Source organism: Chaetodon trifascialis, chromosome 9 (assembly GCF_039877785.1).
Source record: "Chaetodon trifascialis isolate fChaTrf1 chromosome 9, fChaTrf1.hap1, whole genome shotgun sequence".
Taxonomy (NCBI): Eukaryota; Metazoa; Chordata; class Actinopteri; order Chaetodontiformes; family Chaetodontidae; genus Chaetodon; species Chaetodon trifascialis.
In genome coordinates this window covers 13,843,324-13,856,135 of record NC_092064.1, presented here as the reverse complement: position 1 = coordinate 13,856,135, position 12,812 = coordinate 13,843,324, and the positions used below count along the sequence as shown (strand labels likewise).

Genomic DNA, 12,812 nt, shown 5'->3' with positions numbered 1-12,812 from the left:
AAAACAAAACCCTGCCATGTCTATACCAGATGTATTTAAAAATATGTTAGTTAACTTCAAATGGAAATTAAAAAGGAATGCTGTTTTTTGGTGTAACAGCAAGTTGGAGAGCTGTGCAGCATTGACGTATGTTTGCAGTCTTTGAGAAGCAGCCACTCCATTACATATAGCACATGGATCATACAGGGAAATATAATGATTTGCATTGCCGATTACTGTCTGTGGTCCAGTCTCATACAAGTTACACTGAATTTGAACGTCTTGGACAAATGTAGGATGAACATACTCTTCCCTGCATTAATTGTGCATTCAGGAGAAAACAGCGTTCTTCCACTGTTCTGGATTTTGACAATTTTCAAATGACATCCTCTTTTACTCTCAGCTTACGTTGAATAAAATAGAATGTATTTCAGTTTGTGGACTCTTCTTTCCACAACGCATTATTGTATGATCTCATTTTCAGTGGCTCCGCTGGGAGCCACAGTCATTACATCATTAGTGTCATACTCTCCCAGTCCAGCTAAACATCCCTCTTGTCACTCTTCAGTGCACACTGTTTACAATGGCATGAAAATAGCCCACTTATTTAAAATAAAACCCGAACCTGGGTTAAGGAAGGAGGAGGGGGGCATCCCACATGGCTGTTTCTGGTGGTCCAGCAGCTGGTTGCGGGACTCAAAGTGCTGGTTACAGTCCTCACAGCGGTACTGCCTCTCCTCTGCATGGCGGGAGGCAGAAACATTAACATTTTAAGCATTTAAGAGAGGTATATGTGTCACTCAGGAGTTGGAAATTGACAGAAGTGTGTGTGTGTGTGTGTGTGTGTGTGTGTGTGTGTGTGTAGTACAGACCATGAATATCAGGAGCCATGGTGTCGCATGAATACTCTTCAGCCTTCATGAAAAGTAGCAGCTCTTCACCGGGGAAAATCTCTCTGGTGACTTTGTAGAAGATCTGCAACACACAGGAGGATCGAGATTTACAAAGTGCTTTTACATCACTGCTTAATTACAAAGGTCAAACAAAGCTGTAGGGATCAACATATTTTGCTGTGCTGAATTTGCCTTTTTTTGGTGTCCTGTGAGGACGTTGAAACTGTGTTTATTTTTACTGCATTTTTTTCCTCACAACTGAACTGCTATGTGGGCTAAGCTATCACTTTTTAAATCACTTAGAGTAGCTCTCGGTGCACACAGACACATGCAAATCAGCTGCACAATGTGTACACGCGTGTCATATTTGCACCACCACCACCTCACACACAGAGGAGACATATACATGAACACACATATACGCTCATTAACTGGTACTTAATCATCATTTAAGACATCCATCTTTCTGAAAACTAAATTAAAGCTCAAACAACCACCCTGCAGAATAAATATACTGTCTCCTAAATACTGTATACTCACACACACACACACACACACACACACACACACACACACACACACACACACACACACACACACACACACACTGGATTCTTAAGTAATGCTTATAGTAGGCAAGAAGTGGAAAACAAATGTGTGGAGGCAAGTTTACTAATGTGTGGTGATAAAGTGTAAAAATAAGCAAGCTGTTAAAAACTGCACTCTGTTAATTGAGTAATTCAGTGATGGATGAAGCTTCCAAACAGTGAGATCAATTAAAGACTAACACCACTTCTAGGTGCTCATTTACTGAGCACAATTCGGTCTAGGTCCACTTATTATTCTGCATTTGTAAACAATGACAGCGGGGGTTAAGATTTCATTGCATCCCTTTAGTCTTAACTATCATAGGGATTATCAAAGCATGTCCCCGCTAAACGTATGTGTGTTCGGAGGGGGACCGTCATTTTAAAGAATCGACTGAGAGACCCTGAGACTGTGGTGCTTCCCATGGACACACAATAGCCTTTCTCTGTGAAACAATCAGACATGGCGTTATTTTTGGCATGCTTTGGAGGTTTAACATATTACCTTCCTCTGCTGCATCGACGTGACAATGATTGAGGGGGAATTTATTAGAAATGCAAGTGGGGGGGGGTGGGGGGTGGGGGGGTTGCTTCTGGGAAGTCACGGGTCACAGGTACACCGCTCACGGACGGAATTCCTGGCGAGCACTAGAGACTAGAGCCACACTGGCTCCGTTGTGATAAATATCTTAGTCACAATAAAGATCGTGATGTATTCAGTGCTATAATTGTTTGTGTCATTGTTCTGATTTCTGGCAAATGATATAATACTAAATATGATACTACAGATTCTCTGGGCCCCACTGTGACTCAGAGAAGCACAGGAAGTTCCAAGAGTGAGAGCAACTGGAGTAAAAGGGAGTTCAAGTAAGTGAAAAACCAGGGCCTGCCCGCGGCACAGCTCTTGCATGTCAATAACAGAGGAGTGATTGGTGCACAGTAACTGATGGAGCTTTGTGGTAGCATGAAAGTATGATTTAAATTCAGGCATTAAGAAAAAAATCTAAGCCGGTCAAGAAAGTCGGCGGGAGGGTGACAGGCACGACAAGTCTGACTCCCATTACAGGGCTAAACCAGAGTCATTACAGTTATCCGGACCAGGAGAGATGCATTACATATTAACCACCAACTTTAATTCCAAAAAATATTCTTGTTTCATTTTTGTAGCATTTCAATTTTAAATCGCTTCATTTGCATTAATTTAACCGCTGAGGTCCATGGAGAAGCTTGCCAACTTTTTTTTTTTTTTTTTTTGCAGTTTTGATGTCTGGTTTAAGAGAAATTCAGGCCTGATCAGCAATAGCAGGGCTGCACTCGCATTGTTTCAAAGACAGAATGATGAGAAGTGAACTGAGAGGGTCCCAACAGGAGCTCTGATCTCTGACATACCCTCCTCTAACCTCTCTAACCCCATAAACACACATACCTGAACACAGACGGGACTTCTTACATGTACGCGGACACAAACAGACACGCTCTTTCCTGTGTTCGTCACCTCTGCAAGGCCACAAAAATATTGTGATTTAGAGACAATCACACAGCAGTTCAAGCAGACATGGGAGTCTGCAGGGATTCCGCTCTGAGAGACTGATATCGAGACGGAGGAGGGAGGCTCTTTGGAAAGCTACCAGGGCGTGGACTGAGGCCTCGGAACATAAAAATTAATGGACACTGTCGAAACCACTTTGTCCATAAATACAAGAGCGCAAGTTCACGGTAAAATGCAACTATGAGTCTATAATTTCAGTATGTTTCACAAATAACAGGAGATAATTCAGAAACACACAGCGAGGGACACCCAGGTGAGTCAGCAGCAGACATCCACTTTGCTGAGGTGTCCATCAGTCGGAGCCTGACCTCTGACCTTCCGTTGTTAGGGATCAGTAAACATTTCTGCAGCTCTGTTCCTCTGTACGAGAAGGTGTGTTTTGGGCTGGCCTAAGTGCCCACATGAGCAGGAGGGTGATTACGAATATCAGGGGAATTCCCCCCGACAGCTCCACCCCTTCCCCCCGAGGGCCGCCGCAGATAAACAGAGAAAACACACACCAACAAACAAGGCAGGGTCCTGCTCCATAACAGAGGACACGGTGTTTGATTGGAGGGGTCCTTAACGTGTCATGGACAGAGTGACAAACACGCACGCGCGCACACACCGACGGCCAGCGGCCTTTAACAGTGGCTTAAAACAACAGGCTATTCTGTAGATAAGATAACCAGGGTGTGCGAGTTCACACTGAGAAAGCCGGCCGCCTCAGCAACAAGGCCGTTTCTTATTCGTACTGTAAAGAAACACAGCACAGAGGACTTTGACTTCATTTCTTTGGCATTACACATGAGCTTGACTTGGGTCTGCAAGTTTTCACATTCATGCAATGGCTTTAGTCTGCTCTGCTCGGGCTGCAGCAGTAGCCAAGAAGCCTAGTCCCCTCACTGACCGAGTCTTATTGTCTAAGACCTGCAGATCAACGATTTTCTCCTTCTCTCTCTCAAATATTTATATATATATATATATATATATATATATATATATATATATATGTGTGTGTGTGTTTTATTTCTCCCTCTATATGTTCCTTTACTGAGTCACTATCTTTCTCTCTCTCTCTCTTCTTTCTGCCAAAGGTTACAACCACGGGAGGATCAGAGGCTATAATCGGACTACTTTGTTACCTTGACACCATTAGTCATTAGCAGAGTAAACACAGTCACATTTTCCCTGGTCACACCCTGTTGGCTGACTCCTCGCTCACACAGAGCTCATTCGACAGGTATGCCATTCACCGACGCTGTCCTGCCACAATAAACTCTCAGTCTGGGTGCTGCTCTCAGTGCAAAAACTTCACATGTCAAGCAACCTTAACGTCTAAAAACCCAGACCCACAACCGAGGTTTATACTGCAATGATTATAAGAGATTTAAAAGATATAAGACCACTTGTTATATACAAAACTAGGCAAAGAAACCACAAGGTTACATCAAATGTAAGAAGAACAACCTCTACATTGTTTGCGTGTGCTTGCTCAGCAGTAGCATGACAGCAACAAGCGTGTCCACATGATGTTGCGACCTCCCTGTAGCTATCGGGGTCATGCAACATGTACAGTGTGTTTGGCAGTCACCATCACTTGGCCGCGGCACAAAACCGTTTCGTGACTTAGATAGCAACAAGGAGCATGAGCGCACAATGTGCAGCTGCTTCCAGCAAATTGGATGAACATGTAAGGAAGCCAACATGGGGTTACGCTCATGTTCGACTGAGTCAGCTGTGGGAAAGTGACCTTATGAAGAAGCGGGAACTTTCTGGCGTCTCGTGAGCGGCAAATCATCGATGTCAGGTGGAGACTTCGCATCTCCAGAATTCTAAGGCCTCAGAAGTAGCATTCTGCGCATTTACCGCTTTATCTTTTATATAAGTTGGAGCTCTTTTCACAATGATTTCTTGCATGCTTCCCATAACTGAATACACTTCGAGCAGTTATCTCTGTGCACGACAGTCCCTTCCTGATTTCACCACCAGTTTATTTACATAATGAATGACTGTCAGTGTTTTGCTAATATGACCCTCAGCCACTTTATCCTGCTCAATACTAGGTGAGAATCAATAAAGCGAATGAGATTAACGCTCATATCCCTCTGCACTGTCTTATGAAAGGCTCTTCAGGGCCTCGTTGGATGATGTTAATTACACTTTTAATCCATTTTCCTTTCAATTGAATCAGCAGAGTGAGGAGCGCAGTGGAGGGTTTTCAAGCCCTAATTGCCCTAATTATCTTAACGACGAAACACGCCGATCACGGAAGGATCTATGCAAGTAGCGCTAGGGCCGTGTTGCTCAGCGCACTGGCAAACAAATGAAGATATCAGGAGAGATGGAGCATTGTGGCATGGATGGTTAAAAGGCCAATGCTGAACACAAACACTGGGTCGCAGGCCAAAGTTACAAGATCCAATTACAAAAGAGCTTAGCCACAATTCTTCATCATGAATTATTTTCTCTTAATCTTTAATTGAAAACAAAATTAAAAAAAAAAACAACAAAAAATATATTTTCAGATATCTTCAGAGGGCTTTTTCTTATTCGTAAAAGACTGAATTCAAACCTATATGAGTCATAGAAAGTTGAATTAATCACAGATTTCAGCGTGGCTCACAAGCTGCGACACCTGCCATCTCCTTCCTCTCCATTGTTTCCTGTTGCTCTCCCCTCTGCAGTGTCAAATGCATAAAGCAGTAAAACAGAGCGGCCATAAAAATAAAGGCTGCCTTTGTTAAATTAGGGAAAATACTGAATGTGCAGCTCATTCTAGTCTTGGAAAAAAAACAACTGTAATCTAGAACGTGAGTCCCGTTGAAATTAAATGACTGCACATCTACAGTCACACAGAGTTTAAGAGCCATGTAAGTCAATCTGAAAATACCTTTTTTTTCTAATTAGATTTTTTTATTTTCATTCATTCATCCAGTCATTAAATGTCAGGTATGCGAGAAGATTGTCGTCCTCTATCATTATACAGTGTATCAATTTCATTTGTAATGACTGTGGAAAATTGACTCAACATGCTAAAAATCTGATATAATGCTAATAAAGTTTAACTTCCCTGAGACAGATTAATAAAGAATACAATCTTCTTCTGATATTATAAATATGCTCTGACGTTCTTTTTGTTAATATTTGCAGAATCTGTTGCTCTGCAGCTGCGTTTGCAGTACAGATCTCTTACGCCACTGTGGCAGAGCTGACGAGAATTAAATGAATTGTGAGAGAGAGGAAAAGGAGAAGTGGGATCCCGAGCAATTTCTCCACTAAGACAAAACAGGTTTTTTCCCTCTCTCTCTCTCTCTCTCTCTCTCTCTCCCTCTCTCTCTCTCTCTCTCTCTCTCTCTCTCCTCACTCCTTCGTTCCTCTCTCCCTCACCCTCCTGAGATTGGTCATAAAGTTTTATGATAAACAGAACTGGGTCAGGAACAAGAGGATGGAGGCCAGTTTAACTCTCGCGCTGGCAGGGCTAAATTGGTGCTTGAAAAGAAGCAGGACCAAACAGCGACCAACACACCTGGACATCGCTGTGCCTGTATGACATGTATTAAAATAATACAGTCGTCTTTGCTGATGATGGGAAGATTCCTTTGAATTTGGTGCAGAGGGAAGAACAAGTACCGTATGCGCTGGGTAGCTCAGTCAGGCCCTTCTGTGGAAATCTGGTGATGCTACCCGTTGTGTGGCGAGTGTGTAATATGTGGTTTTAGGCTGGGTTTAGACTCAGCACTTCTCTGTGGCAGTGAAAAAAAACCTGTTGGAATCAGGTAGTGTAAGTTTTAACGTTTGCAGCTCGGAATGAGGAGCGCGGGGAGTCATCTGAACCACAATGAACAATTCACAGTCCTGCAGAGTGTGCACGCACACACACTCACACTCACCCGTGCATGCATGTAGAAACACAGGCAGTTACAGGTGTGTGTGCACACACTCCACAGACACAATGTAAAACACTTCACACACTCACAACATGTCAATGCACATAAAAGTCTGTGCACACATGGAGACAAAAAACCCTCAGAAGCACACACTCGCACACACTACCAAAAACTGACAGCAGCTTTACAAGACCACCCCCTTTTAGTCTATTCATTTTAAACATACAGACAGGCATTGTGAGATGCTACAGTGTGTTTTCAAAAACACCAATGTTGGCCGGAAGGCTTAAAGACGGCACATTGTGCTGTGTTGTGACAGTGTGTAATACTTAACAATCACCTCATCATAGCCATGTCCGTGACCTGTCGGAGCCTTACACAGCCACCCGAGCAGAACCACAGTGTTGACAGCGAGTCACACCTCGTGGAGAGGGCAGCTCGGGGGAAAGCTCTCTCTGCTTGTTTGTCTCTCTTTCTCTTTTAAAAGAGAGCGGGGTAAGTGCTTTTGGAAAGCCTCTGGTCGTCTTCTTTCCCGTTCTGTTCACAAAACGGGTGCCTGCTCTGCTCTCTCTCAACCTCTTCCCTCTTTAACTGTGAGTGCAGGAAAGGTGAGAATGACGCAGGCGTGTGAGGGAAGAGCAGGAGGCTTGTTCTGGGAGAAGTTTTTCACTTTAAAGCTATTATTGCGGGGCCAATCATATCAAACTTTTATCCAGATGAAAAGCATTTGGTTTGAGTTATTAAATACTCCTGATTTTTTTCTGATATTTCTATGGGTGACACTCAAGAAGTAATCGAGATGAACCACCAGTGAGAGGTGATGACAAAAACGCAGGCTACATTATGTTTTTTATTCGGGTCAAGCCTTGGTATGCTCCATGCTCATGTCAAATAGAGTTTAGCCTCTTGTCTTGCTGCCTTGCTGTGTGCGTCTGTGTAGGAGGGGTATCTGGCCGTGGGATTACTGAGGTGAACAGACCCCCATGTGTATAGCACGCACCTCTCTACAGCCAGGTGAGCAGCAAAAGGACTGTGACATTCCTGGCATATCTAAGAGTTTATATCGCAAGCGTGACTGGGAAGTGTGCGGAACTATCATCACGGCGGGCCGCCTCTGATCCTGCCCTGTGGTCCTCGCACGGCAGAAGCCAGAGCACAATTACAGAAAGAAAACACACACAGATAGCGAGGAGTCTCTGCGGTGCAGCATGGGGGTGAGCTCTGTGTGTGTGTGTGTGAACTGAAGGCAGGGTGGGCCAGCCGCTCATGGGACTATCTGACTTGGATCACAATAACACCTTTTAACACAACAGCGCGCAGACAGGACAGCCATCGGAAAATACAGGGAAGCCTTCTGGCATTGAAGCTGTGTTTTTTTTTTTTTTTAAAAAAAGGCTGTTTCCAAGATCTGAATGTGCGTGAGTTGCACTTGATTCATCCAGCCAGACAGCAAGATTCAGAGGACACATCACCATCTGGGAGTTCAAAATCAAGTCATCCACATGTTTTTTTTTCTTTTCTTCAGATCATGTTCATCTTGTACTTCGTTGAGGTTGTTCTGCCAGGCAGGCTGCGAGTGTCTCCACGTACCTGATCATCTATCTGGCACGCTGTCAGGTTATGCTGCTTGGCCGCAGGGGCAAACTGGATGTGCTTCAGCCAGCTCCCGATATCTGGCTTGCTGGCATCCACGCAGAATTTTACATGGCCTGACCCGTCCAAGATCTGCAGGGGGAGAGAGAGAGAGAGAGAGAGAGAGAGAGGGAGAGAGAGAGAGAGAGAGAGAGAGAGAGAGAGAGAGAGAGAGAGAGAGAGAGAGAGAGAGAGATCAGACTTTGATCAGTATCAGTCCAGGTTACTGTGTCCAAACACTGACTAACCACGTACCTCCCACATGTTAGGAGCTGGTCTGTGGCGTAATATATACACACACACACACACACACACACACACACACACACACACACACACACACACACACAATTAGGGTTGAGTACAAGCAAAGTATATGCTAATCATCTAAAAATACCTTTGTAATATAAAAATGCTGGTGTGCATATTTGTAATTATTGTTTCAGTCATTTATAAGGAAATTCATGTTACCACAGAATAATAGCAATAAATGTAATAAAACAAAATAAAATGAATTATATATGTATGACATTTTTTATTTTTTTTTCACCCTTGAGGGAGCTCTCAAGGAATTATGTAATTTCCAATGCGGCAATAAAAAAATGTAAATTACATTACAATGTTTTTCAGCAACAGTAAATCAGTACACATACGAGACCATAAATATAAATCAATTAAATTAAAACATTAGGAAAAAAAACAACAACAACAAGATTGCAACAAATTCTGGCTGATCAATCTGCTTTTATTTTGTTGATAAAAACGAATTTCAAAATATAAACCAACCGACTTCAACTGACGTTTGAATTCGTTTCTGAAAACGTAGTTTCATCGAATAAATTAGCAAAATCCACTGATTTTAAGTTTGTTTTTAGAAATGGGAATTTAAATAATATTGATAACACGATTTAAGAACAATAATAGTGATTGTAAAATAATAATAATAATAACAATAATGATGACAATAAACGAAGAAAACAATTGTGTTTCTCTCCTGCACAACATCGACCCTCTTAGAGCTCTGAAGAGCAAAACAATAAATACAATGAACTGAATTATCATGCAAATCATAAAATCACTGGACTTCTGCCGTTTAGCTGCAAAATATTCACGCAGCATTTCTCTCAACGAACCGTAATCAGCATAACGTCGTTTTAATGTGTTCATATTTATTATAGAGCAGCTGTAAACTTTACAAGGAAACAAATCAATTGCAGGAAACCGCGAGCGATAAGAGTTAGGAAGAAACCGCCGATTGTTGGGATGCAAAACGGACTCTCTCTCTGTCTGTCTCGGGGTCACAAATCTGTCTTTCTGCCTTTGTACAACCTGCCCCTGAATAAATATTTAGCTTGCATAGAGCCCTTTGTCTGCACTAACACTCTGCCCATTCATGCTGCAAAAATACTCTCCAGCCTTTTATGAATTTAACCGTCAAACTTGGGCCACTTTACAACAGAATGAACAAGCACATTTGTTTTATTTATTTTGCTCTCAATGCAAGTCGCTTCATAAAAAACACCGTTTTGTTCTAATTCCTTAAGTCTGTTTTCTCTTACCGTTGAAACTGTTTCGCACAGTCGCGCCACACTTTAAACCTCCTGGGATAAGAACCGCGGCGCTAACTGAGGAAAAGTGATGAAAAGTCCGAGTTTAAAAAAAAAAAAAACCTGCAAACGATCAAAACTCGGCCGTCAAATAAACAATAAAACTACAAATAGTCTTTGTTGCGGCGCGCTGTCCAGATTTTTGGGCACTTAAAAAACAAAAACAAAACAGTGTTCTGTTGTTTTTTGTCGGCGTCTCTTCTGGTCTCAGAGCCGCAGGACGAGTCGACTCCTCGCCGGTGCGACTGTCCGTCAGACGGCGCGCCGTCGGTAAAAGTAAATCCTCTCACTATATTGTCTCACAGACACCGCTCACCCGGTCAGCCTCCCCTCACTGTCCTACAGACATCGCGGCTCGGATCTAACATCACCTCCGGTACATCAACTTGCTCCCAACTTTTCACTGTGCGCGCTTCGCTTGGCTCGTCCGCTCCTCTCTTGTCACCCCTCCTGTCCTGTCCTGACGCACCCAGGTGTCCTCTAGTAGCCATTCAACTTTTCATTTTTCTCTTCCTCTCCCCCCCTCCTCAGCCACTCGGGATGTGTCGTCTATATGATAGCAGAGAGATTCAAGGGGTGGTGGTGTGTGTGTGGGGGGTGTTGGCTTCAAGCATCGCCCCCTCACTTTGCGCGTCCCGGACGGTTTGTGTGATGTTTTTCTTTTACGCGCTGTCTCACGCAGACGGATCCAGCGCGTCCATCCCAAAAGCCCAGAAAGACGCGACTCAAAACACGGGACTGTCTTAGCCCCTGTCCCCGGTCGGAAGGGACTCCTCACCGCAGTAAATTTTAAAGTGACAGGGGCCCGGGGTTGGAGAGGGTGAGCGGGGTCAGGGAGAGGTCGGGATGGGGCTTCTAAAGGGATGAACCGCACACACAGGCAGCGCACTTTAATGAACCAACATAAGCATCAAAGCGCGGATCATTATCCACGTGTAAGCAAACTTTTCCACAACACACCGCGACGCTCCATGGACCATTTTATGACATTATTAACCTGAAGATCCGCACTCTTCTGTTATGTACCTCGAGGTTATGACTTACTTTTGAGCAGCATTATGTTTGGATGCGAGAGTAACAAAAGTAAGAGAAGTGGGAAAAGAATGAAAATAGATTCCTTATTCTGTGCTCGCACTGGTAATGTAACAACTAGGCTCAAGTGTTCCTCCTGGGGACCTCCAGGAAACTCCGTGAGGAGCACTGGAAGTCTCTGCACCACAATTTGGGAAACACTGACCTAATCACCTGCTTTCCCCTGACTTGAACATTACATGCTGTAAGGTCGTTAGGTGCTAACACTGGATCTACCTGTGCGCTCTCCTCCCCAAATCCCCCTATCACCATTACGCACACACAAAGTTAGCAGATTATGACTGATTTTTTTTTTTTTTTTTAAATGACCATAAAACGAGTTTTGGTCAAGAAAAAGAACAAGAGCTCAAGTCCGTTGAACCAATCTTGAAATTAAAACAAGTAGTTTTGTTCTCGAGCATTTACTTTCAGCTCTGGTCTCTGTGCACCTGCTTTACAGCAACGAAAAGAAGACAGAAAACGTTGCATTCGTTTTATTTCATCCAGTTTTATCCAAATGTAAAGGTTTCAAAGCCGAAGCAGGGGCTGTGAATGAACAGACAAGGGTCGAGAATAATAAAGAAACGTCCTGGTTGTCAGAGAGCGGAGTTTATTAGGCAGCTCATAAAGCTGCAGAGGACAGGGCTTTGGCTGATGAGAGCAGATGATGATGGATAACGCCTCACACTGTGACATTGACCTTCCATCCCAGATAATGCCTATTGTTTTACGAAATCGCGGAGCAAATGTGCAGGAAGGACAGGAAAAAATCATGTGTAAATAAGGCAGGACCCCGCCACCGATTCCCACCGTCTAGCGCTCCTTGAGAACCGAGGAGAGACCCCGGTCCGCCCGGTCATTGATTTCCTGCCTCTCCTCGACTTGTCCATTGTTGGAACCCTTTTTAATTTAGCCATAAATTGGGAAAGCTCAAGTCGAATGAGCTGTTCTATTTTCTTCCTGTCAGGATGAGGGATTTGTTTTATGATGCATTGTGTATTAAATACAAGTAATCTGGGAAAGTGATTGCTTCGCGGCCTCTCCGGGTCTGATCGAGGATCCTGATAGAGAGAAGCGGCCTGAGCTCGTTTCTGAAAAGGAGGAAATGTCTGAAAAAGGAGGATAAACACGCGGGGTTTTGTGGTATCACCGGGGGTAAATTGGGTTAACAGTAACAGGACCCCCTAAGCCTGGCAACGTGAATGGATGTTGCACTTCTCCCCCCCGTCAGGAGATGGCGTGCTCAACTGAAGTGAACTTTTAAAAAACATTTCTGAATGGATATTTGAACACTTCAGAAGACAATGTGATATTTGTTGCTGAGAAGTGGGTTTTTCTAACCTTCATCTTGATTTTCTTTTAATCAGCAAATGCTGCGTAAAATAATCCCATTCAAATCAAAACGGCGCGCATGTGTGACGTATCATTTGGTGATTAAAATGTCCGTTTATGACAGTGGTGAGACGTCTGGACTATTTTATCTCCAGAAATGTAAGCGAGATATTCCGTTTTCTAAGTTTTATGGCATATTTTTGGCATATTTTGAGTAAATTGACACCCCCCCCCCCAAAAAAAAATCGACCCAACTTTCCTTTATGGATCACGTGTTGGCCTTTATTCCAGAG

At 43.5% G+C, this 12,812-nt stretch overlaps 1 protein-coding gene across 13 annotated transcripts in view; it reads right to left on the bottom strand.

The window, feature by feature from the left end:
- Positions 1 to 12,812, bottom strand: part of mecom (MDS1 and EVI1 complex locus) — a 129,218-nt gene that overhangs the window by 18,651 nt on the left and 97,755 nt on the right. For 12 of the 13 annotated variants that reach the window (XM_070971086.1, XM_070971093.1, XM_070971087.1 and 9 more), the window contains exons 3-5: positions 8,468 to 8,602; positions 852 to 954; positions 605 to 718 (exon numbers count right to left, since the gene is read on the bottom strand). In XM_070971086.1, the coding sequence (XP_070827187.1) occupies positions 605 to 718; positions 852 to 954; positions 8,468 to 8,602 (352 nt within the window). Of the gene's footprint in view, positions 1 to 604; positions 719 to 851; positions 955 to 8,467; positions 8,603 to 10,068; positions 10,828 to 12,812 lie in introns of those variants that run through there. The other variant, XM_070971101.1, reaches the window with a different exon arrangement.